The sequence below is a fragment of the Gossypium hirsutum genome, chromosome A08 (assembly GCF_007990345.1).
Source record: "Gossypium hirsutum isolate 1008001.06 chromosome A08, Gossypium_hirsutum_v2.1, whole genome shotgun sequence".
Taxonomy (NCBI): domain Eukaryota; kingdom Viridiplantae; phylum Streptophyta; class Magnoliopsida; order Malvales; family Malvaceae; genus Gossypium; species Gossypium hirsutum.
In genome coordinates, this window is record NC_053431.1 from 120,461,262 (window position 1) to 120,487,740 (window position 26,479).

At 29.9% G+C, this 26,479-nt stretch overlaps 5 protein-coding genes across 7 annotated transcripts; 2 read left to right on the plus strand and 3 right to left on the minus strand.

Annotated features, from left to right (window-relative positions):
• Positions 1 to 5,027: 5,027 nt before the first annotated feature.
• On the plus strand, positions 5,028 to 7,523 carry LOC107938981 (xyloglucan endotransglucosylase/hydrolase protein 2). The gene is made up of 4 exons (XM_041075042.1): positions 5,028 to 5,248; positions 5,344 to 5,444; positions 5,537 to 5,730; positions 6,904 to 7,523. Exons 1-4 carry the CDS (start codon positions 5,044 to 5,046, stop codon positions 7,307 to 7,309), a joined length of 906 nt encoding a protein of 301 aa, XP_040930976.1. The 5' UTR covers positions 5,028 to 5,043; the 3' UTR covers positions 7,310 to 7,523.
• Positions 7,524 to 12,367: 4,844 nt separating this feature from the next.
• Positions 12,368 to 17,064, minus strand: LOC107938980 (B-cell receptor-associated protein 29). Of its 2 annotated transcripts, XM_016872258.2 has the most exons (3): positions 16,896 to 17,063; positions 16,534 to 16,782; positions 12,368 to 14,156 (listed from the first exon to the last, which is right to left on the minus strand). In XM_016872258.2, the coding sequence occupies exons 2-3, from the start codon at positions 16,775 to 16,777 to the stop codon at positions 13,792 to 13,794; spliced, it is 609 nt and encodes a 202-aa protein (XP_016727747.1). In that variant the 5' UTR covers positions 16,778 to 16,782; positions 16,896 to 17,063; the 3' UTR covers positions 12,368 to 13,791. The 2 variants fall into 2 exon arrangements, with proteins under 2 accessions (XP_016727747.1, XP_016727746.1); XM_016872257.2 differs by having other exon boundaries at positions 16,534 to 17,064.
• On the minus strand, positions 12,501 to 13,355 carry LOC121205089 (G-type lectin S-receptor-like serine/threonine-protein kinase At1g11410). Its single transcript, XM_041076018.1, has 3 exons — positions 13,292 to 13,355; positions 12,998 to 13,206; positions 12,501 to 12,731 (listed from the first exon to the last, which is right to left on the minus strand). Exons 1-3 carry the CDS (start codon positions 13,353 to 13,355, stop codon positions 12,501 to 12,503), a joined length of 504 nt encoding a protein of 167 aa, XP_040931952.1.
• Positions 17,065 to 21,702: 4,638 nt separating the features above from the next.
• LOC107938993 (RPM1-interacting protein 4) lies at positions 21,703 to 23,999 on the plus strand. Its single transcript, XM_016872275.2, has 4 exons — positions 21,703 to 22,099; positions 22,683 to 23,237; positions 23,324 to 23,518; positions 23,605 to 23,999. Exons 1-4 carry the CDS (start codon positions 22,094 to 22,096, stop codon positions 23,632 to 23,634), a joined length of 786 nt encoding a protein of 261 aa, XP_016727764.1. The 5' UTR covers positions 21,703 to 22,093; the 3' UTR covers positions 23,635 to 23,999.
• On the minus strand, positions 23,986 to 26,368 carry LOC107938990 (oleoyl-acyl carrier protein thioesterase 1, chloroplastic). 2 transcript variants are annotated; one of them, XM_041075043.1, is made up of 7 exons: positions 25,959 to 26,368; positions 25,181 to 25,302; positions 24,977 to 25,090; positions 24,804 to 24,899; positions 24,653 to 24,740; positions 24,501 to 24,569; positions 23,986 to 24,420 (listed from the first exon to the last, which is right to left on the minus strand). In XM_041075043.1, the coding sequence occupies exons 1-7, from the start codon at positions 26,286 to 26,288 to the stop codon at positions 24,136 to 24,138; spliced, it is 1,104 nt and encodes a 367-aa protein (XP_040930977.1). In that variant the 5' UTR covers positions 26,289 to 26,368; the 3' UTR covers positions 23,986 to 24,135. The 2 variants fall into 2 exon arrangements, with proteins under 2 accessions (XP_040930977.1, XP_016727762.1); XM_016872273.2 differs by having other exon boundaries at positions 25,169 to 25,302; positions 25,959 to 26,358.
• Between the last annotated feature and the right edge of the window lie 111 nt (positions 26,369 to 26,479).

Here is a 26,479-nt window from a genome sequence, read left to right on the forward strand (position 1 = left end):
TGAAGTAAAGATATTCACAGGGCAGTTCACCCTATTCAATTTTTTACAATCGAGAAGTATTCGATTCTCTTTTGGATAGGTTCTGAAAGGAGAATAAAAGTTGGAACTCCATCCAACGTCTATTATTGAAGTCACCCGATCTTGTAGTACCTATTTTTAGAACGACCAACGTCAAAGTCAAATACACTTCTTGTTTATATTTGAATTTTTTAAATCGACTTATCATATTTGATTATTAAATTTTATAATATAATTGTTAATTATATATATTAAAGGTGTGAAAATGTCATTTTTATTTCACGAATAATTTTAAAAAATTAACATGTCTATTTTTAAAAATATATTTTTAAAATATTTTACTATGCTCTTACTCTTATCAATGTGTAAATTAAAATTTTTTATCAAATAATTTTAAAAATATTAATAGAAATATTATTATTTTTAATTAAGTCGAACTCAATTTTACTTTTTTTTTTAAAGAAAATAAAAGCATACAAATAAATAAATTAAGGTTTTCTTTCATTTTGAAAGTCAACCCCTTGCCCTCTAAATACGTCAAGCCCATATTCTGGACCCACAATGCGGTTCAATAAGGGCACATAGGTTGGCTATGAGGTTATCTTTGACTTTTCCTCTAATTATATCTTACGTGTCACAATTTACAAATTAATATATAAATTTCAATCCTTTCAAACAAATATATATACATAATTGATTGAGATAGTTGCAAGGAGGGAGTTAGAAAATTCATTTAAGAGGAGAGATGAATCGTGAATTTTGATATTAAAATATAATTTTACCTATATATTATTTTATAATTTTTTTAAAAATTTGAAATGATTACGAGACAAAATTATTTTTTTTAGGGTCAAGATTGCTGCCTATTCTTATCTACGCTCTTGTCACAAGTTAATTGACTTGTATTTTCTAGATAAGAAAAATAAAAGATTAGATTCTAAATTTACGAAAAATACATGAATTTAGAGCATATTTTAATATTTTAATATAAATTTAATTTTTTAAATCTATAATATAAGTGTTCCATAATCTAATATATGCATTTCTTTTTTTTTTAAATGGTATCATAATAAATTTAGCTCTTAAAATTTACTTTTTCGTCATTTTGATTTTAAATTTTTTTAAATGAAAAAATTGATCGGAGGATTTTAACAACGTCGATGTAGCAACTTATGTGCTATGTGGTAGTTCATATGCATTTCATTATTGAAGTAGATATTTTTTAAAACCTCTATAACTTTTAATAACATTTATGTATTTCTTATTCTTTTATAAAATACATGTGGGTTGCCATGCGATCTGTCACATTAACATCATTCAAATTTTAACAGTTCAATCAATTTTTTACCACTAAAATAATAATTCAACTAAAATTTAAAAGCTTAAAATCAAAATATTTAAAAAAATTAAGGCCAAAATCACAAAAAGTATAAATGCATCAAAATTTATATAATACTAGAAATGCTATTACACATGTATGGGCATGGAAATCACGAATTTAGAGCAAAAATATGCGTTTAAAAATAACATACAATAAACAATGCAACGCATGGTTTGAAACTAATTAATCATAATAGCACATGAATTATGTACGATATTAAAATAAAAAAATAAAATTATGAGTAAAATAAAATTTAAACACATAAATACAACATCTAAATAATACTAAATGCACTACAATTATTTATTATGATTTTGTTATCAATTGTGAGTTAGTATCGAGTTAAATTGTAACACCAATTTAATTAACAATATTATTAATACTAGGAACTCTATCAAATGCATATGTGTGTGGAAACCATGTATTTAGAACATAGATTTGTGTTTAAAAATAACAAACCCTAAACCCTAAATAATAACATATGAAATATATACGATATTAAATAGTAAATAAAACGAAATTTAAATACATGAATACATCATATTAAGATTACTAAATGAATACAATCATACATCCTAAGTTGGTGTCGAGTTAATTTGTGGCACTATCTCAATAATATATACAATTGATGAGTAACACAAACTCAATAAAAGGGTTTTATAAATAGTAAGTATATATACATAAATTTAGTGACAGAAAATTATTTACGTTAAAAATTATTTTTTTAAAAATTAAGTTTACTCAATAATTATTATTGGTATAGTGGTAAAAAAATTGTTTACAAGTCCATTGTGCATGGATTTAATCTCGAGATATGTTAATCATTTTTTAACCGTGAGTTTATGATGTTTTCCGTTAAACGGTGATATAAAGAATTATGTAAAATCATATTTATAAATAAATTTAAAATCTTTCTTTCTTTTTTGAAACTATATTCCTTTCACGAATGAACAATGAAGTCATGGCCTATAGCGTAATAAATTAAAAAACAATGGTAAGGTACGAAAAATGAAACAAACCTAAACTCACATACTATGGATTAAATATCTAACTTAAAATTGATTAATAAAAAAAAATTAAATATATATATAATGAAATTAATAACATATCATTTAACAAGTGTGTTGACACACCAATGCAATGCAGGGAACATCTTCCCCATGCAAAAATTGCAGGGTCTAATGAAGTTAGTTTCGTTAAGAAAATTCTTAAATATATATATTAATTATTATTTTTAATTTTTTCGTAAAAATATATAATAAATTTTTTTATTAGAAGAGAATGTACTTCTACAATGACAATAATATTTATACCAATTGAGATTTAATCGATATATAATAATTGTTAGGCCACTAAAATTAAAAGTGCACATAAAAAATGTGTGGAGATAGATGTTCTTTCTTGCACTGCATCCCTAAGTGAACTTTTTATTTTTATTTTTAAATTTTGTTCCTTTATTATTTTATATTGCTATATATATAATTTTAAAAATTAATAATTTGTATTAATATAAAATTTGAAATATTTGTCTATTATGTTGATTTTTTTTATATTAATATTTTTGGTATGTCGTTATAACCATTTGGCATATCCAATATCGTCTTCCCTTTTTGTATTGCTTCAGACATACGGATCATGTTGGTTATTATTTTATGCCTGCCTTAGCTGTTATGGCACCACATACTACATATGCCAAACAATCTCACTCTAATCAAGATTAGGTTTTATTAGTAAATTATCTCCTAAATTATATTCTAACTTTTGTATTGCTTTTTAATTTTTATAAATTATTAATTTTGTCTTATTTTACTTAAAAATATATGTTTATTCACTGATTAGGACAAATTTGATAATTACTAGTAAAACCTAAAGATTATTTTATATGATTATTGATTTAAATAAAATATTTTTGTAATTTAAAAAATATTGATTCGACTGGAATTATTATTAATTAAAAAGTATGCTCACCATTAATAGGATTAGATTAGCTAAAATGCAATGGCATTGGATTAGGCATGGGGCATGTAAATCATTTATTTGATTTAGGCATACATTTTCCTTTTTGTTTCATATTTAGGCATATTATTCTTTGTTTGCTTCGATCCAAATTATTGAGCCAAACTTTTAAATCAAATTTCATCTATAACAACAAAAATTTGACCATAAATTTATCTTTTCTTACAATTTAATTAATATTACTGGAAAACAAAACCGCGGGTTACGTGAAATTCAAAGGTGTTTATTAGTTTTTCATGGCTTATTTTGTAAAAAAAATATAATTGTAATTAGCTATTACAAATAATACATTCGTGAAACAACAGTAGGAACTATTGCATATGATGTATAAATGAAAGTACAATTACAATTAATATATCTATATAATCAGAGGTGGATGCTGGAAAACATTTTAGAGGCCGAAATTAAATTATAAATTCTCGAGGCTAAAAATTAAATTTATTATTATACTAATTTATAATATTATAATTTTGATGGGACCTTAAAAGCAATTTTATCATTTGGGAGCCTGCCCCATGCATTTGCTTGCCTATGACCATAATCAACTGTTACAAGGCACAAACATATCAACTCAACTATCGAAATATATCCTAATCTGAACCAATATAAATGTGACAAGAATACATGTAAACCTGTTCATGGGTCAAGTTATCTGCCTAGTCTTGAAAGTTCGTCCGAAATTTGAGAATATTTGGACAAAAAAAGTAAGCTCGTTTAAAATATGAGCTCAAGCCCGAGCTTGACCCTACCATTTTTAAGTTTATAATATTTTATATTATATAATTTAGAACACATGAAAAAAATAAACTTATACTAAATATATAATACTACTATAATGTGAACATTAAAAAAACATTAAGATAACTATATAAAAAAATTCAATAAATAAAAAATGAATAAAATTATTAAATATTAATATAAAATAAAATAAATGTTTTTAAAAAAAATTAAAAAATAATATAGATAGCCCTAAAATGGGCTTAAGTTAATCTTTTACAAATATGGACAAATTTAAATAAAATTTTAAATCTATATTTTGGACCGAGCTAAATTTAAAAAAACATAAAATATATTAATATCATACTTAGACTTGACCCGAGTCATAATCACCTTTAACTACAGGTGATGGGACTTGAATTTAATCAAAGCTCACGTATGGATAAATACAAATAATGAAACTCTTATCTTAAACGCTTAAAATTTTAACACCTTACCCTTTGCCAACACCGCGAATTCCATGTCTATTATTTTCTAAATGGCCGTGTGTGTATGTACTGCGTCACTAATCCCTAACATCATAACCAATCATAAAAAGTTACATCGTCTGAACTTGCTTCCAAGTTCTCATACAGCAATGGTAGGCTACACCAAGCAGCTAAGCAATAGCTATATCACAATAACAGGATTTGTTATGGCAGACAAAAAATAATATTAATATTAATATATAACCAAGAATAAGTCAATTACGTGTAGGAAAGTTAGACCAAAAAGCTAATTATCCTTTTTTCCCTTCTTTTTTTAATTTATTTTCATTTTGCCATTAGTTAGGATATAGAAAAGCTGGCGAAATAATCAAAATAAAATGTCACCAAAAAAAAGATCTCTATATAAACACTCACCAATCATCAATGAACACAACAAACACAGGCAAAATGCAGTACCATTTTTCCATATTAGCTTTGCTCTCAATATTTTTCTTCTTCATTAGGGTAGGATTTGCAGACGACACCACTGTTAAATTCGATGAAAACTATGTAATTACATGGGGAAATGATCATGTTTTGTCTTTAAATCAAGACACTGAAATTCAACTCTCAATGGATAAGTCTTCGGGTTATTTACCTTCTTCTCTCACTAAATAATATTATCATTTTTTTATTTTCCAATATACCCATTTTGCATGCTTTTTAACGTGTTGAAAATTACAGGAGCTGGGTTTGGTTCGAAGCTGAGTTATGGTACTGGGTTTTTTAATATGAGGATGAAGCTACCTGATAAAGATTCAGCTGGAGTTGTCACTGCTTATTACGTAAAAACCATATATATATGATTGTTTAGTTTTCCTTCTTTTTTTTTCCTCTTAATTATTTTACTAATGGGTTGATGGTAATGGTGGCACAGTTAACTTCGAAAGGAAAGAAGCATGACGAGCTGGATTTTGAGTTCTTAGGGAATAGAGAAGGGAAGCCTATTAGCTTGCAAACCAATGTGTTTGCAGGTGGTGTGGGGAATAGGGAACAAAGGGTTATTCTCTGGTTTGATCCTAGTGCTGATTTTCACAATTATCGAATCCTTTGGAATCAACACCAAATTGTGTATGAATTCATCATCTCTTCCCCTTCTCTCTTTAATTTTTTGCTTTACCTTACTTAATCATCATTTTAATATTCTATATCTTTATAATTTTTTAAAACTTAAATTAAAATTTTATCATTTTTAAAAGGGTTAAAATATTTACTAATTTAAAATTTTAAAAATTTTAAAAAGTTTAAATGAAAAATTTTCTATTTTAAAAGGACCGGCCTCCTGCGAACTCCTAATATACCCCTAATTGAAACTGAGGTGTTAAAAAAATAGATATTGTTTACCTTTTAACATATAATTTAATCCAATTTTTATATATATTAATACAATATTTATCCTTTGAGAATTTAATTAGAATATTTTAAATTAATAAATTAATTTATAATTTATAATTTAAAAATAGTTATTAGAGCCATATATGTTACATGGATAAAGGTGAATTCTCTTGTATAAAAGTGTTTGTAATATACTCATTTTATATGTGTTGATTTACAATTGTTTTTTTATATTTTATATAAAATAAATTAAAAATATTTTTAAAATAATATATATTAATTTGTGAAAGGTGATGTTTTTAATCATTTTTTAATTGAGTTGGTATCCAGTTAACTTATAATATCATATCAACTCATATTATTTTATGAAAGAGGGAGTTTTTAGTCATTTTCTATCTGTGTTAATTTGTGACACCAATTCAATTATTAACATCATCTGAGAACTGAGTTGTATCTATATAGTGGTCAAATTTTTGTTTTAAGTCCTCAACTATGTTTAAATTTGTGATTTATTTCTTATATTTCAATTTGACATAATTTGATCTTTTATTGTTATAATATCATTTATTAATCCAAATAGTTAACACAATTAAATATTCTGATTAAAATATTAAACAAAGTCTCCTACACAAAATGTCAATGTTAGTAGTGATAAGTGGGAATTAGTTTTTTTAAGAAAAACTCACATAAACATTTTAACTAATTTAATTAACATTATTAACAAGTTAGGCTAACTAATGATATTATAATAGTTGAGAAATTAAATTATGTTAAATTAAAGTATATAAACTAAATCCTAAAGTTGAGCATATTAGAAGGACCGAAACCACAAATTGACCCTTTCCTAACACACACATATATATATGTATCATGGTCTGGCAATAATAAAAATTGTACCTAAATGTACAGATTCTATGTGGATGACATCCCAATTAGGGTATTCAAAAACAACACAAACATTGGCGTTGGGTACCCATCACAAGCAATGAAAATAGAAGTTAGCTTATGGGATGGAGATAGCTGGGCAACCGATGGTGGCCAAACCAAGATTAATTGGAGCATGGCTCCTTTCAAAGCTCATTTCCAAGGTTTCGATATCAGCGGTTGCCCGAAAACTGACTCCAACAACAACAATAATAATAACGAAGACTGTTTTTTACCCAAACATTGGTGGAATTCGGAGAAATATTGGACGTTAGACTCGAAACAAAAGACAGACTTAAAAAATGTAAGAAAAAAAAATATGAATTATGATTATTGTTCAGACAGGAATCGATATCCAGTGTCTCCTCCGGAATGTCTTATTAATAGCTAGATTACGATGAGGTTTGAGGTTTGAGGTTTGAGATGATCGGTTTATGGCCGGAGCTTGATGGGGTGAACTTAAATAGTTGTTGAATAAGTGAAAATAGATGTGATGGGATGAGAATTGAGGGCAATAATGAAAACACAGTAAATTGTTAGTAAGAGAAAAATGTGTATTCATTAAATTGTTATACTATTTATTGTATAATTTTTAGGTTTGGTTACTTTGGTACATTAAGAGTAGGCCCGAATTTAAGTTAATATCTGAATAAATTTAACATTTAATTTAAATAAATAAATTCAGGATACTTCTAATTTTTTTAAATAATTTCATTCTAAATTCTGATTATATATGTTCTTTTTGATACAATACTTAAAATTATCCATAATCCCTCTGTAGCGCCCCCGTACCCGAGACCATCGCCGGAGTTGAGCACGAGGTGTTAACGTACTTAATTCATTAATTAAACAGCTCAAACAATTTATTTTTAAAATTTCCAGACAAGCTGGCTAACTGCGTCACAGTCGCTTAAAAATTCATATATCGAGTTACGAAACTAGAAATTAAGATCCGTAAATTTTTCCTGAAACTAGACTCATATATCTATCTACTAATTTTTTTTCTAGAATTTTTGGTCTGACCAATTAGTACAGTTTATTAGTTAAAGTCTCCCCTGTTTCAGGATTTGACTACTCTGACTCCTGTGCACTACGAATCAAATTTATTTCTGTACAGAAATCCAATGACTATTCCGTTTGTTTCACTTAAAAATAAACTCAATAAGGAATCCATACATATAAATTGTGAGTCCTAAATATTTTTACACAAATTATGGTGAATTTCTAAAGTCAGAACAGGGAATCCAAAAAATGCTCTGACCCTGTTTCACCAAAACGTAAATATCTCATAAAATACAACTCTTTTACCTATTTTGTTTCTTCCAAATGAAAATAGATTCATTAAGCTTCAATTATATATTTTATTAATCATCTAATTCTATCTCTACTATTTTTAGTGATTTTTCAAACTCACATCACTGCTGCTGTGTGATTCTGTTTTATAGCCAATTTCACCATTTTATGGATTTCCATAGATTGGTTAGCACATAAAGCATACGTGTTATCAAATATAATATCGATTAGCCACTCCAATAGCTAATCATTCTCAAACATTTCCATGCCATCCATGAGCTATATCATAAGATTATATACACAAAAGGATTATAATGCTACACATGCCATATTCTCAAAATATGCAAGCCACCATACCGAGATGGTCCGTTGCTAGTGTGAGCGTGCCTCCGACCGTCCTGATCTCCAAACCGGCTTGTCAAAACTATAAGGAATGGAAGGGAAGGAGTAAGCATAAATGCTTAGTAAGTTCACATGCAAATAACAAATAACTTAGCAAAGCAATTATACCAACCAACATTAACATAATATCACCAAAACATATATCACATTTCTATTCATCATTCATCGTCTTACTACATTATTGTTGTCGTATCAAGTCTCAACCCGAGGGTTAAGTACATACCTGTCCAAAGTGCCCATTCCACAACACTTACCAATACGTCACTTGCATCTTGAGTATTCTTCCATTTCACTAGAAGTTTACCCGTTGAACACATCGGAATATAACTCGGATACATGGAAAGTTTGCACATAAGTGCCACATATGTAGCCAAGCTACCATGTAACCCGCCCATAAGCGAACTCGGACTCAACTCAACGAGCTCGGATGCCTAGTTACATCTCACGAACTCGGACTCAACTCAACGAGTTCGAATGTTCGCATCCATAAGTGAACTCGGACTCAACTCAACGAGTTCGGATGCCCAAATATCCTAATCTATTCCTAAGGTTCAACGGGACTTTCCTCGTTCATACTCCTTTACCATTCTCCTTGGAATACCAATGACGATACTTCGGTAGTCTTTCACATTTTTCACATAATTCATAAAATTTTTGCATGTTGTCCAACAATTACCACAAAGCATAGAATTGCATGATAACAACCATAATGTCGTATAAATAGCATTAAATGATTTAAAATAGCGGTTATATTACAATATTTACATATGAACTTACCTCGTATGCGAAAATGGTCATTTTTATAATTTTGTCCACAACTTGGTATTTTGCCATTTTTGCCCGAATTTCGATTTTCCTTGCTCTATCATTTCAAATATAGCCTAATTAGGAATCATATTATTCAAATCAACCCAAAATCATATTTTGGAAAAATTACAATTTTTCCCCTAAACTTTCACATATTTACACTTTTCCCCAAATCTCGTAAATTAAACTTCATCCTATTTTATTATGTTTTATGATATGCTGATCATTTTTCCCTTCTACAGAAATATCCAATTCTCACTCTAACATGTACTTATGAACATTTGGTATTTTTACCGATTATGTCATTTTAGTCGTTTTTACGTAAAATCACTTAGCAAAAGTTATTTAACACAATCTCAAGCTTCATATTCTACCATAAAACATCAAAATTCATGCATATCATTCATGGGTAAATTTTTAAATATAAACCCTAGCTCAAAATATTGGTAGAAATAGGTAAACTGAGCTACGAGGATTTCAAAAATGTAAAGAACATTAAAAACAGGCATAGAAATCACTTACAATCAAGGCTTAAAAGTGTTGAAACCCTAGCTATGGTGGAGAGAAAAATTTGGCAGCAACTTATGGAGAAGATGATCATTTTTGTGTTATTTTTCCCATTTTATTTCATTTAATATCAAAATGACCAAAATGCCCTTCCTTATTAAACTTTCAAAAATTTCATCCATGTCCAATTTTTGTCCATAAACTTAGAAATTGGTCAAATTTCTATTTAAGACCTCCTAATTAATATTTCAAAGCAATTTCATACTAGAAACTTCTAGAATGCAAGTTTTGTAACTTATTCAATTTAGTCCCTAACTTCAAATTAAGCACTTTATGCATAGAATTTATTCACGAAATTTTCACACAATCATGAACTCATATCATAGACCTCAAAATAATCATAAAATAATTATTTTTATCTCAGATTTTTGGTCCTGAAACCACTATTCCGATTAGGCCCTAATTTGGGATATCACACCCTCCCCAACCTATAAAAAAGAGAAAAATGTGCTTCAGTGTACTCGAACTCATTTTCTCTTGCATTAACAATAATACCCATACCAATCGAATTAAAACTCAATCGATATATAAAAATTGTTAGAACACATAAAAAATGTGTGGAGGTAGAAGTTCTTTCTTGCACTGCATCTTTAAGTGAACTTTTCTCTTCTTCTTCTTTTTTTTTTGTTCCTTTATTATTTTATTATTTTATATTGTTATATATATAATTTTAAAAATTAATAACTAGTAGTATCAGACAATTATATTCTAAAAGAACGAGATAAATATTAAATTTATATATATGAATTTTAGTTTAATATGTAATTTGAGATATGAGCTTTAATGTTGGTGTAATTATAGACATGAAATTTGAATTGTGGTTCATATGTATATATTAAACTTTGATTTTGATTCTATTGTGCACATTTGAAAAAAATGAATACATACATTTATTTTCATATTCGGTTAATATAATTATTTACATATGCAATATATCAATATATAATGGTGCTAATTTAATTATGTTGTCAATTATTTTGTAAAAATTGAATCAAATTAAAATTTTATGTATAAAATAGCACAAAATTAAAGTTCATGTATGACGTTGTACATTAAATCAAAATTCATGTATAGTTTTAATATTTATCCCTAAAAAAGGGCATAACTTGAAATCTCTATGGGTAAGAAGAACAAGCTTTTATATTCACCGAGGTTGCATGTCTGAAATTGTTATTCATGTACGGATTGAACTACTTCCTTGTTCATCTTTAAAAAAATGATCTTTGAATTGTGATGACATGAATATGAACTTTGTTTCGAAGTCGGGAGTGACATGATTTCGTTTCCAATCATAGTAACCACATCCGACATGGTTGGTCTCTCTGTTACGGACGCTTGCACCCACAAAAGACCCACATGGATGCATTTCAATGCTTGAGGTCTCGAATCTCCGTCGCCTACGGCAGAGTCGTCAAGTAGCTCGAAGCTTCTTCCACTTTTCCAAAACTCCCAAGCCTGCAAATCAAAAGTAATGGGACTTAAGCTTGAAAATCATAAAACTTTGAGAAAAGGGTTAATCATTTCAGAAGTCCTAAAACTATGCTCAAGTTTTAAACTAGTCCTTGAACTTCAATAACATTCTAATTTAATCTTTAAAATATTAGTATCGAATTATTTAGGTTAGCTTAACCATTAATTTGGGCATTAAATAGCAATTTAAATTTAACATGAAGCATATTTAAATAAATGGATCAAATTGTAGAGACATGCAATTATTGTATGGAGAGTTTAGATGTGACCTAGGGTTAAAAAAATAGCCTTTTTAAAGAAAAAATTTATTGACACTTTTTATATATGTCTGATCCAAATCAAGTTGTTCATATAATAAGTATACACGTATTTATAATTTGATCTATGTATATTAAATATATTCTATACGAAACTCGAAATAGCATTTAGCATATAAACTAACAGTTAGGTTGACGAAATGATATAACTGATACAATATTAATAGTTTAAAGACTCAATTAAAATGTTTTAAAATTTTAATATCAGTTTAAATGAAAGTAACCCTACAAATTATATGATTTAATTTTAAATTTTGGAGATAAAACAAAACTAACACATCCCAACTAAATTTATGAGACAATCAGGTTGAAAAATAACCCAATTGATCTTTTGGTGATTTACTCTGGTGACATATAACCATTATAATTGATGGAATTAAAAACTGTTTTTAGCACTTTTTTCTTTTTAAAAAATACAAATCAAAAGTGACATATGTAATTAGTATTTACTTATTATGTTCCAACAACTCTATTCGTATTAGCTTCGGATTAATTTCACCCAAAAATTCTCGCCATGACTTTTAAATTTATATGAATGACACGTAATCTCGAGTGTCAATAAAAATAAAGAAGTCCTCGAACAATCCTTTCAATGATGTTAAACCGTGACTTCCAATTCAATTGCTCTCTCTTAGTTGGATCTATGACAGATGCACGTTACACTTAAATCTTAATTTTTTTGGAAATGTATTACAGTAATACAGTGTCCGTGCATCAACTATAAATCTAAGAAAGTACTAACGAACTGAATAGAAAGAAGTCCAAGCTTTTGTTCGGCATGTATTTGTAGATCAGCATCTCTTCACCAGCTTTAACGCAACAACCCAAAAGTCTAACAAGATTCATATGCTGAAGTTTAGCAATAAGAACGAACTTGTTCTTGAGCTCGACAAGTCCTTGTCCTGAACTCCTCAACAGCCTGTTCACTGCTATTTCTTCGTCATCGGGCAATTTCCCCTAATAAAACCGTTTTTGTAAGTCGACAACCGGGAACCATGTTGCATGTAGCACCAGGCAAAAAGGCTGGTTTATTGGTATCGGACAATCTCCCTTCCGGTTTCAAATGCCAACTTGACATAGCCCCATTTAAAACCGAATAGCTGAAATAGCTCTCATTCTCATTCGAAACGTAGCTTTTGAGAAGCTGTGAAAGGAGACGTCAACCATACAATGTTTTTGAAGCATTGATCATTCATGTTCAAGGCGCCGCTAGTCCAAAACACCTCTCTGCAGCGTCTTGCGATTAGTTGATCAATGCCACTGCCATTTTTACCCCATGCAAGAGAAAAAGCTGCAAGAGCAGCGACTAAGTTACGTGTTAGGCTACTTAGGGAAGAAGTGTCCATTTTCAACCATTTTGGAAGTTCTCCTCTAGCTTCATTCCACGCAGCAATGAGTCTGTAGGGAAACCAAAGCTTTCCTACAGGATTCCCTGCTGGAACAGTCAGGATTCAACTCCGTCACTACAACATTCCCATCATCTTCTAAGGTAGCCGATGAGCTTCTCAAAGCTCAACCGGGATTCACGACGATTGGATTCCCACAGTCGTGCATAATCATCAACAAACCATCTCCATCCATTGTGAAATTCCCACTGCGACCATAAACTGGACTGGCTCAGTTAGCCACCCACACCGTGCCAGCTTGGTTGTACCTTAATATCATTGTTATCGGAATCAACAAAACATACAAAATCTAACCTGAATCTTCCATTAGCCGAAACAAGGGAGTCTTCAAACCCGATCAATCCATCAGGTATAATGGTGTCACTTTGAGCATGCGATAGGTAAAACCCGATTGATCATTTAAACAACACCAAATCAAATTAAATCACATTTGTAATGTGCCTGGATTTGAATCTCAACATCTATAATCCATTTACTTTTCTCGAAAAACCGATTAGTCATCGTATTTTACAGAATTTTGCTTTTTGATAATTGCAACACTCTAATCTCTGTTGACATGTGTTCAGACAAGGTCAGTACATGGTTCTTTTCGAGTCACTTCGGAATTTCCCTCAACTCTTGTTTCCTTGATTCTGAAGATTTTGGTTATCTTCTAATAACCGGTCGTACTCGAGTAGTAAATCAGCCGATTGTTTTTGGAGGGAGGAAACATGTGCTTCGGCAGTTTCGATCTTTCTGTCTTTCTCTTCGGATTCAGACTTTAGGTTTTTCAAATTTTTTGATAGAGTTGAAATTTCTTCTTTCAGTTTCTTAATCTCCAAGGACGCTTTATCATCCTTCTCTTTAAGCTGCTTTCTCTCTTCATGAAGACGTTGGACTTCCTCTGTTGAAGATCCGACTCTACTCCTCAACCTGATAAGTTTTTTAATGTAATGGTGAATACGATCAATTATGAACCCAAGGAATAGGGTGAAACCTACAAAAACAAGTTCAAACAGTCAAATACGGAGGATCTACTCAATATTACATATGAAGCTAATACCAATGGCTAAGTAATTCTCGTTACTTTCAGGTCAAGCAATAACAGAGAAATATATAGCAATGCCGTAAATTGATAAGTAATACCACAAAGTCATGAAAGGTGATGCACCGGCATCATTTGACTGCTCAGACTGGAGCTAAAGAATGGTAAAAGAAACGAGAAACCCAGGCATCATCAAAGACCTTAAAACAATGAAAATAATCGGAACAACCAGACACCTTCAGCAGTTGATCACATTTCCCCCTGATATAAATTAAAGAGGATATCGCTTCCAAAGTAAAAGAGTGACAACTGGGATGGAAATTTGACCACAAACTCACAATTTAATAAAAAATACTAATCATCTTATCACTAGCTGCACCCTGAAAAACTTATCAGTTCTATACACAAGCGAAAGATACACATGAACTTGTTTGTTTACCATACGTAGCATATGACTATTGCAAAGAAATGAACTGAAAACAAGCATCGTTCGATCTTTATTACTTCCTATTCAAGCAAACAAAGCACCCATCTTGTGAAATATAAAGATGAGTATGTTTGGTTTACCATATGTACCACACAACCTTGTGATATGGACACTTTAATTGCAATAGGAGTTTTTAGTTTTATTTATTTATTATTTATCAGGTTTTACTAAGAGTTTTAGTTTTACTTATCTATTATATTAGATTTTTATTTTCTTCATAAACTCTAAGTTAGGAATTCTATTTTATGTCAATTAGGACTCTTTCCTTTGTCATTAACAGTCTATAAAAGGCTGTCAATATGAAATAAAGAGGTAAGCAATTATTCTATCAAAAGAAACGTTATTTTGAGAGGGGGTTCAGTCAAGGACGAATCTGCCTTTTGAGTAACCATAGGTCGAAGCAAGAATTCTTTCTCGTCTAGACCTGTGACTAGATCCTACGCCAAGGCGCATAACACCTTGATATGCTAACAGTTGACCACTCGCTAATCAATACAATATTCCTCGTATAATTCACATTATACGCACTTTTTCAGCGAAAAGTTGCATCCATTCAAGCAAAAAAGCGTTAAATTTGAAAGAAATGTTTTCAAATCCTTGACAGCAAACACCTTGAACCAAATGCATTGCATGGTAATATAGCTTTGTACTGTTTAATTTTAACCAAAGGAGTTCATTACAAGACATATAAGAGTAAGTCACAAGACGATGTTACAGTTCATAGCGAGAATAGTCCAGTCAGTTTGGTTACATATACATAAGCTTATTTAAGTTGACTATTTCCGAACACTACACGGAGAACAAAAACACAAAAGCAGCAATGTTAGACGTGTCTCTTGTGTTATTCTAGAATGTGCTAATTGATGATTGTGTTAGATCTATGACATCTAACCGTCCACCAGAAACAGCGAATGAATGAAAAGATCCACCAAGATATTCTTGGTATGGAAATACATGTATGTCGATGCGAGTCACACAGGAAAAACGGAAGGAACATATATTGTTGTTCCAATTCTTCATTTATCCTTTAGTATCTATGTTTGACACATATCCATATCCTCCAAATATAGGAAAAAGCTTTTAAAATTAAACATACCCTAGCTAGACATACACCCCTGTTTGACACTCACACCCGAATTTAACACTTGTTAAAAGAATGCAGTAATGCACCACCAGTAACCATCATTTACTACCTTTAATCGACTGATATGCAATCATTTCTAGCCCTTTTGACCAAGCTACTTTTCCTTTCATTATGAATATCAATGGACTGGATAAAAGTACCATCGAGACTATTGTACTAGAAGTCAGATTGCATTTTGCCGCCTCCACTCCAAAAATGGGCAAATTAGTCCCCATACATAGATCAAAGAGCAAATTGCTCCTTTTGTTAAAAATTCCATCCATTTCTACTATTAAAAATTGGTCCCTATACATCAAAATGAGGAATACATAGCATGTCATGTATAATTGTTTGGTTATTCTATCAGCAAAACCAGTTTTTAATGGTAGAACTTGATGAATTTTTTACTAGAAATGACTAATTTGCTCTTTAATCTAAGCTTACAAGTACTAATTTACCTATTTTTTGAGTAAATGGGGCAAAATGCAATCTGAATCCTATTCTTGGAGTGTTTTTGCCTATTTGTAACTAACAAACTACATTTTAGCGGGAAAATGAAAAACACTAAATAATCTTTTGCTAAACCAATCTAAATTCCAAGAAATTCATACAACACACAAGTAAATTGAATATGGGTAATGTCCCCCCCCCCCGGCGCGAAAAGAAAAACCTAGAATTCAGCTGAAATACTAATATAAAGGGGAGCAAAAAAGGCATACCAATGAGTGAAGCTTCAAGCAAGTGTGTTCTCCAAAGAACTTGATCCATAGGTGACATAGTACCAAGCTTAGCACCTTTGTTTTGGATCTTTAAAATGCTCATAAAACTTGATAAAAGGATTGCAGACATGGTGCCAGCAATGGTTTTCACAGTTGCAGGACCTTTCCCCATTTTTAACTGATCTAAGCTCTTTATAACAAGCTCTCTTAAAGGACCAATCTTTACCAATAAAAGGAATGCCATTACACCTTCAGCAAAAAGAACCAAAAACAATAACTGAATCATCTCCACGAAAAAAAAGAGGACTTGATTGTGAAATTTGAAAAATTCAGCAAGAAACCACTAAGACCAAAAAACTCACTTCAGTGAAGTAGGCTAAGGATCTGCATACTTAGCCAAAGGTAAAAGAAGAAGCCATTTTTGAATAAATTTACTGCAACTTTGTTTTGACAAGCTGAATTATTAATTAATATAATGGACTTCGCTATTTTTAAGGTGAAAAAGGGCAAAAAAGAAACATTGAAAAGAAGCCAATTTTTTCTTTGGTTTAAGCATAAATTATGGTAAGGCAGTGTTGGCACTTTTTCTTTTAATGAGAGACAGGACATTGGAAGCCTAAAAGTCTGGATAATTATCATATGTTGGGTCTAATTATTCTGTTAACGTTTAGAAATATGTTGGAAATGTTTTTTAGAAAATAGATTGATTTTTTAAAAATTTATCGATCTATGTCGTTTTTGAAGAGAGAAAGAAAAATGTGTTTTATAATATATGTTTTTAGTTACGTCAGTTGAAATCGCATATTACAATACATATTTTCACTAAAGATTGACAGTTTAATTTTTTTATTCAAGTGGTTAAATGTTAGTATTTGTCAAGTTTGATTTCTCTTCTATTCAAATTTGTACTTTTTATTTTATTTCATCTTGTTTTAAGCTCTCTTTTTTAATTAATATTTTTGATACATTAGCTCTTTTTGTTAGATGACTACATAATTATGATTTCGTCCTTAAACTTTAAGTTCAATTCCTTTTATAAATATTTTAATATGTTTTTTGTATATCAGATTGTTTTAAAAAAATTAATTAATATTTATAATTAATGAATATATTGTTTTCAATTTTTTTATTTTTAATTAATAAGTCTTTTATTTATAAAATTAAATAATAAATATGTAATTATTTTTTTAAAATGTCAACTAATCTTTTAGATATATTTTTCTTTATATGTCAAATATTTATTTTTTTACCTATATTGCAGGGGAATGGTTATTTTTAATATTATAAAATCAAATAATTATTTCAAATATCATTATTTTTTATATACATTGTGGGTATGGTATTTCAAATATTTTTACATGTAAAATTTTTAATAATTGTTTCAAATACACATACAAAAATATATAATATGTAAATTTACTACTCATGATATGGATTGAAAAATAAATATTACATATATAAGAAACAACATGAAATAAAAAATACATGTTAAAATGCTTATAAAATGAATTAAACTTAAGACTCAATTATGAAATCACAATTATCTAGCTATCTAACCAGAAAAGCTAATGTTTCAAAAATATTAATTAAAAATATTTAAAAAAAGCATAAAACAACTTGAAAACAAAATTACAAATATGAGTAGAAAAGAAATCAAATTTGATACTCAATGATAAAAGCATTAACACTTAACAACCTATCTAAAATAGCTAAGTTATCAATTTTCAGCGAAAACGTGTTTTCAACTAACGTGACTGAAAGCTTTTTCCTCTAAAAAAATGTAGATCAATAAATTTAAAAAAATATATAATTTCTTAAATAATTCGTGAAATGAATTTGGACTAAAAAATTAGACCCACTTAAAATCTAATCCAAACTTTCAAAACAACACAAATTTTTTATAATTTTCTTATATATAATTTTTTAAAATTTTTATAACTTGATATACTTTTAGTAAGTTTTTATAACTTTTTTTATTAATTTTTGTAGATTTTTTATCATTTAAATTATTTTATATAATTTTCTATAATTTATAAATTTTTATAATATTTATTTAATATTTTCTTTTTTTTCATAACATGTTAATAATTTTTATAATATTTGATAGTTTATATATATATTTTTAAAACTTTATGATATTTAATTCTTTTTATAGATTTTCTATAAATTTCCAATTTTTTTATAATATTTTAATAAAATTTTGGATAATTTTTTATAATAAATTTAAAATTTTCATTTTAATTATTTTATATAATTTACTAAAATTTCTAACAGATTTCAATATTTTTTTTTATAAATTTTTGAGAATTTTTTTATAATCCCTACAAATCAATTAAACTCCCGTAAAAAGTTAAAAAATAATTAAGTCATCTATGTTAATATTTTTACACGTCAGCTGCCACATTATCAAAATTTTCATCTCAACTGTTACTTTACTTATCATGTCACCCACCACGTCACTTGCCATGTTAACACTTAACGGTACACATCAGGAGCTTTAATAGAAATGACAGTTTAAAATATTTAATTGATTATTGTTTTTAGATTGAGGGGCCAACTGATTGCATCTTTCAACCAGAAACCCAAATTAATTTTAAAGGTAAATACTAAAAAAAAATTAATAGATGTAGGGTGAGTTTGGATAGGCGGTGCGTTCACTTGTGGTTAATGTAAAAACAACGGTGGCGGTGAGATTAGATACTGTAACAATACTGTAGCGTGAGACAAAAAGTAAACTAAACGCGCCGTACCGCACCGCAGCCCCAAACTCAAAATTTTATTATTTATCCACCAATAGATTTGATATTCTATGATTAGAAAATGTATAGTGGCATTTATTTATTTGCGTTTAAAGTTGATAATAATTTAATCAGCAAAGCATTCAAAATAATAATGATAATTTGGAATCTCTTCAAAAAGCCACAAAATTATGGTATACAAATATACTCTGTAAATCAAACAATCATATTTATTTCCAGAAGAAAGAACATTATCCATAAAATAATCTAGAAGTGGAGAACATGTGCTTTTTTTCCCTTTAGAATATCTCCTTTTTTTTTTAAGTAAACTAATATTTAAAATATATATTATTTTTTATCAACAGAAAAAAATACGTTAAAATAAAAAATAATTAAAAATCTTGAAATTTTTTAAAATTATAACTATAATCACTAAAATTAACTACCACAAAATACAATCTTATTGATAATTGAAATATGTTCAAAATTATACCAAAATAAAATTATAAATTATATAGGTTAGAAACTCGAATCTGGAATTTCCAAAACAATTTCACCATTAAATTAATGTGATTTTTTATTAACGGATTAATTAATTTTTTTGTTAAAAATAGATATTTTGAAAAGAGTCAATAATTGAAGAGCTGTCTAAAGAACAGCAGCCGACAAACAGATAAAAATTATAATATTATATTAAAATATTTATTAATATTAAAAATCTTATTACACCCTATTCTAGTGAAAATAAGAAATTTAAATTATAAATATACGTTAAAAAATCACATCCAATAAATAATAAAATATTTCATTTAAAATTAATTAATAATAATTCTCTAAATATATACGTTATTAAAATAATAAAAAAATTGTTTATATAATGTTGTCATCAATTTTGAGTTAATGTCAAATTAACTTATTACACCAACTCGAACTGATAAAGGTAATAAAATATGCATAATAAAATTAAAATGTATAAATATATTAAAAAGGTGTTAACTAATTGGTAAGTTAAAAGGTTTTATTAATGCAATTGACTGAATTCAAATCTTACTATATGCATATTTTTATTAGTTTTTTTAAGTGAAAATATTAAAACACCCTCGGATAGTATTACTTATTTTAATTACGGAATAACATTCCTATAACTTTCTAACTGAGTTGGCAATCCGATTGAGGGTGACATTCTCTTAGTCAAGAGCTTAATAATAATATAGATTGTTTTTAAATATGTAAGAGTTGTGTGACCCAAATTCCTGTTAAAGAAATAAAATAGAGTGGCAAAATAGGGAATATGTGAGGGGGGAAGGTCGAGGGCCGTAGAAGTAGAATCCGTATAAAACTACTCTTCTTCTATTTAGTATTGATTGCACAAGTAGCCGGAACTCCTATTGTATGATTAGAATTTCAATATTAGTGAATTTTCTTCTCCTTTACCTATGCTTTTTTTTCCTAAAATAGTTTCTACGTGATCGTTTTATATTATTATCATCGGCATTCAATTTTACAAAAGAATTTGTACATTATAATTACAAATCATAAATAATACATGTTCCATCAATTATAGTTAAAATCAATTTAATAAAAAGCATATCGAATTGGAAAGGACACACATGATTTAACTTAAATATAAATTACTTTGAGGTTTGAAATATGTCATAGATCCTTATACACTTCAAAAATTTAAAATTTAGTTTTTATACTTTTATTTTTAAGAATTTAATCTCGCAACGTTTTAGATTTATAAATTCAAATTTAATTATTAAAATATTAAAAAAATATTAAATTTATTGGTATAACATTATGAAATAAAAAAAATAATACTTATTTAATAGTAATGTAACCACAAAAATGACGTTGTAATGAATATGAATTTAAGAAAATAATTTTAACATTATTAAAAGTTAAACTTGAATTTTAACATCTAAAAAGTAGAAAAATTAAATTCTTAAAATTAAAAATATAAAAACTAAATTTTAAATTTACTAAAAGTATAATATTATAAACTTTTAAAGTAATGTTATTAAAATTAAACCAATCAATTGAATGGAAAATTAGATAGTTCGTAAATCCGGATAAAGGAATCGAACAAACCTTTAAACAACCAACTTGGATTCGATAAAAACCAAAAAAAAAAAAGATTAAACCAATTAAGCTGGTTTCTGATTTTTAAATAATTTATTAATTTTTAATTAATCAACTAATGTATAAAGATCATAAAAGATTGCTTAAAATCCAAAGAACAACCTACTTGGCAACATAATTGATATTAATAAACATGGAGAAAGACAGACAAACTGTCAAGTTTTTAAGACAAGTTGACAAGTCAGCCGCCAATAGAATTAAACGGCGTTAAATTTTGGACTCCTTTTTAACAGTTTAGCCAGCAAAGCCGAGCCTTTTTAAACTCTTGCTACTTCCAGCACCAAAAATGACTCCTTCCACTCCCCAACGACAGCATAAATTTAGATGAAGACGTTAATGCATTGGTGTGGAAGGATAGAAAACTTTGCCTACGGTTTGGGTTTTTGAGAGACATCTGAAACTGAGAAGGAACAGAGATTTTTATTACAGAGAGATAAAAAAAAAAAGAAAAAAGAAAAAAGAGAAGAGAGTGAAAGGTCAAACTTTATCAATGGCGTGGGTCAACGGTTGATAACCCTCTTTCTCTCCTTTTTTTTTTAAATCTCTAAATTCTCTCTCTTTCTTTAGCTATCTTTGAATTTCATTTGAAGGGTTCTTAAAAAAATTATTTGATAAAAAAGTAGCTTCTTTTTATTGGGAATTCTGGATATTCTTTCTCAAGTTTGCTGAGAGAGAAAGAAATGGCAGTAAGTTTTTTTTTTTTAATCTTTATTGTGTTTTGGTTTAGTTTACAGTACTTTTCTGTTTGTTTCCCGAGAAAATTTTAAATAAGCTGAGAATTATGGAATTCATTTTATCAAAAACTCTTGTTTTAGTTCTTTATTATATGATCTATTGATTTGGAGATACGAACTTAAGATTGTTTGAGTTTCTTGTCTTTTATCGTCTTGCTTTTTAATTGGTTGAATGAACTTGCGCATCACTTGTATGTGAATATTCTGATCTGGGTATATATTGTATTCTTCTCTTATGGATCAAATTGCCTTACACAATTTTATGGGTTTTTTTAGTTCAATAATGCAAATAAAACTCAAACCATAAAATAATGTGGATTAAATTGATTGAAAGAAAAAAGGTTGGAGACAGTGAGTTATTTAAGTTCCATCTTCTTAAGAGTGTTCATCCAAAACTAATTTGAAAATAGGGTTTTGGGTATTTGTAACACATTATATGTTATCTCTTTTCTCTTTATTTAATCTTCTTTTTTCACCTAATTTATGAACAATCATTGAGTTGTCATTTCGGTTTTGATTTCGGTTTCGGTTTTAGCAACGATCTCATGTACCCAAGTTTGGCAATTGGGAGGGTGAAGAAGATGTTCCTTACACAGCTTATTTTGACAAGGCTCGTAAGGGCCGAACCGGAGGGAAGATTGTGAATCCGAATGATCCCCAAGAGAATCCGGACTTGCGTCGTGATTATGTGGCTCCAAATAAAGCTCCTCCGGCTTCGAGAACGAATCCGGAAGCAAATGAACTGGTAGGAGATGGACCTGTTAGAAGGGGACATGAGTGTGGAAGGAGCAGGGATGAAGTTGACTTCAAACAGTATGCCGACTCTCCGGTACGCCATGACAATGTCAACCGTAGAGCTTTGGGGGACAGTACACCTACACGTTATGGTCGTGAGGCTCCTAGACAAGGTACGAGACCAAAGGTTGGATCTGAAAACAGCATAGAGAAATCACCACTCCATCACCAGGCTCGGGTCACAGGGAGAGGTACCATGGCATCACCTGCATATGAAGCAAAGACTTCGTACGATAATAGCCACGGCACTCCCGGGAGATCCAAGATGAGGCCGAATACTCGAGGCGATGAAAGTGTAATTTCTCTTCTCCATGTCATTTCATTTAAACCTTGTTGTTGTCTTAAAACTTGTTGCTAATGGACTGATTTCCAATACATTAGCCTGATGAAAGTGCTGCTGTTCCGAAATTCGGCGATTGGGACGAGAATAACCCGGCATCAGCCGATGGTTATACTCACATTTTCAATAAGGTGCGAGAAGAGAGGAACAATGGGGGCAAGACACCAGGCATACCAGGTGAGCAATCTCCATACCGTACCACTCGGAACCGGAAACAAGCTAACAGCAACGCTAAGGTACATTGTTCAGGAACCTGTCCAAATACCGCGTTTCTACGAAACTTATTATATATTCATTTCTTGCATACACTTTTTTCCTACAGAGTTGCTGCCTTCCATGGTGCCGAAAATGAGTCCAGTCGAATACTGTAAATACATCGAAGGCTCCTTCGAAACAGAGTAATCTCTGTCAAAGCGAGGTTTATTATATCTACTTGTGTGCCTTTTCTCTTTGATGATAAACACTGTATTCTATTTGGTGAACCTTTTTCTTTCTCGGTTATATTATCGGTATCAAACTTCCTTTTTTCGTTCGTTATGTTATTATCCGGCACTTGGGTAAACATAGAGTGCAACTAGTGTTTAGGTCTTAAAATCTAAGTTTAGTGTCTGGTGGTTCTCCATGTTCAATTTAATGTAAAATAAGCATTGAATGTAGTTAAATAATTAACAAATATTTTGAAGAAATGTGTATGTAACTTGTGTTTTGCTAGTTTAATTCAGTTTTTTATTAGTTGGAACTGATTTTAACTGTTTTTCGGTTCAATCGATCTGCTAGCCTGAGTTTTTATTTATTACATGTAGATTAGGATAAAAAGTATTCTCCATTTCAGCAACTCAAAGGCTCGGCAACCTCATCTAGTAGGTTTCTTTCTCCATTCGGTACGACCTCGGCTTATTTCCCGCCCATCACTGGACAATCTCAAGAGATGCAAAAACCGATGACAATCGTGATCATCTTCTCTTGTAGTTGCAGTCGCAGTTGCAGACCCATTTGTTCCCACTGATACCGTTTTGGAACCCTCTGTTAGTTCCAGACCGGTAAGTGAATCAACCACATTGTACTGTTGGCATTCCCGTCGGTAAAACAATGTGATAGCTTGCAGTTCATGCGTGTCGATAATCTCTTTCGGTATGCTCTGGCCGTACAGACATGCATCATCGTTAGCTTACAAAAACCAAATCAGTTTTGGACATTGAAAATTTTGTCTTCACTGACCTCGAGAACCCATCCGATATAGGTTACATTATTGACATGCTGGTTCATGTCAAGATCAGCTCGTCTCGGCTGCGAAATTTTAAAGGAACATTAAGACTTCCGACAACGAATACACAGTTATTATTGTTCGGCTCGTCATGTTGAGATCTTACCTTAAGTCCTAGCTTGGAATACCGAACAGGATCTTCTAATTTAGCAATCCTTTTCAAACTCTTATTGTTCTTCTCCGAAAACGCTAATCTGTAAACATGAGCGTCACACAAATGATACGATACAATTTCCAAGTCAAAGGAAAACGCGTACCGAGGTTCTCGTGGACAGAAGACAAGATATTCTTCCTTGACATCATCACTAACTTTTTGCATCCGTCTCGTGTCCTGGTTCATCATCACCCATTTGCTGCCATGTGAGATTGATTTCATGTTATAAATCTTCTAATGTGCAAAGAAAAGGGAAAAGAGGGGCTGGAGATGAACCTCGTAGCTCTGCCGATAACTTCACCAGTAGCGACTTCGTTTAGGATCCAATCCCTTCGGGTTCCGATTCTTCCCTCATTTTGAGACCATGTTTCAATTTCGATCACATCCCTCCTACAGCACAAAACCGACGTCAAACCGTGAACCGAGAACATGAAGAAATGACGGTTAAGTTTATATAAAGATGGGTACCAAGCAGGGTACTTGTATACTTCAATGTGCATGCGAGCAGTCACCCATATGAGATGCAATTTTCTCATGGTAGGAGTGGTACCGAACCCATCTGTTGAAAATCCAACACTTTGAGCATGGTTACTTCCAACCTCCTGCAATTCATAAAAAGAAAAAATAAAATAAAATGTCATAGGTTCTAGTACTCTTCACAAATTCAGAATTTAGTCTTTATACTTTTATTTTCACGAATTTAGACCCTTTACTTTTAAGATTTCAAAATTCAAGTTCAATTGTTAATATTTTAATATTTCACTTGATAACCATGTAACTAAAAAAAATAATGTTGTAATAAACTTGAATTTAATAAAATAATTTTAACAATATTAATAATTGGACCTAAATTTTAAAACCTGAAAAGTAGAGAGACTAGATTCTTAAAAATAAAAATACAATGATTAACTTTCAAATTGTTTGAAGAGTGTAGGTAATTATGGCCAATATTAACCAAAAGGAAAATATATATATGAAAATGTGGTAGGGTTTCATTTAGGGTTAACATATCATATCATATGATACCTGTATTTTATTTTACTATTTAATTTGGTATATGAGTTTTTTTTTTCTTCTCAACTTGGTATTGATTGGGAACAACATGTTGGGCCGATTGACCCGTAAACCAGTACAAATCGATTAAATTGGACTAAAATTTTGTTTAATTAATGATCTAATTGGTTCAACTACTGATTTGATTCTAAAAACCTTATCGAAACCGGACTTTGTAAAAGGAAAAAGGAAAATAAAAGGATACCTGCAATAAATTAGCAATGGTTTCAATAGTGGCAATTTTGTTAATCCCAACCTCAAAACCTCTAATAATAAACTTTTCTTTATAAGAGAGCCCATCTTCCGTCAATCCACCCAACCGGAGCCGGTTAACCAAACTCGACCCGACCTGTTGCTGGCACGACATAACGGCTTGAACCGGCGTCAGGCTGAATTCCGAGGAGGAGGGAGAGCAGGAGACTACTGCGCGTGGGCTCTGCCGACGAGAAGCAAGTGGGCCAAGTAAACCCACAAACCTACATTGAGCCAAGGCCTGATTTAGGTCCGTCACATTACAATAAGGAAACTTCAACATCTCTCTCGCTTTGCTTTTTCCCAACAAAGTAGAGACCTTTTAGTTTCATTTTATATTATTAGCAAGCTCTTGTACTCTTCATAAATTTAAAATTTAGTCTATATACTTTTATTTTTAGAAATTTAGTTAATTTATTTTTCAAATTTCAAAAGTTAGGTTCAATTATTAACAAAAGAGATAAAATTAATTTG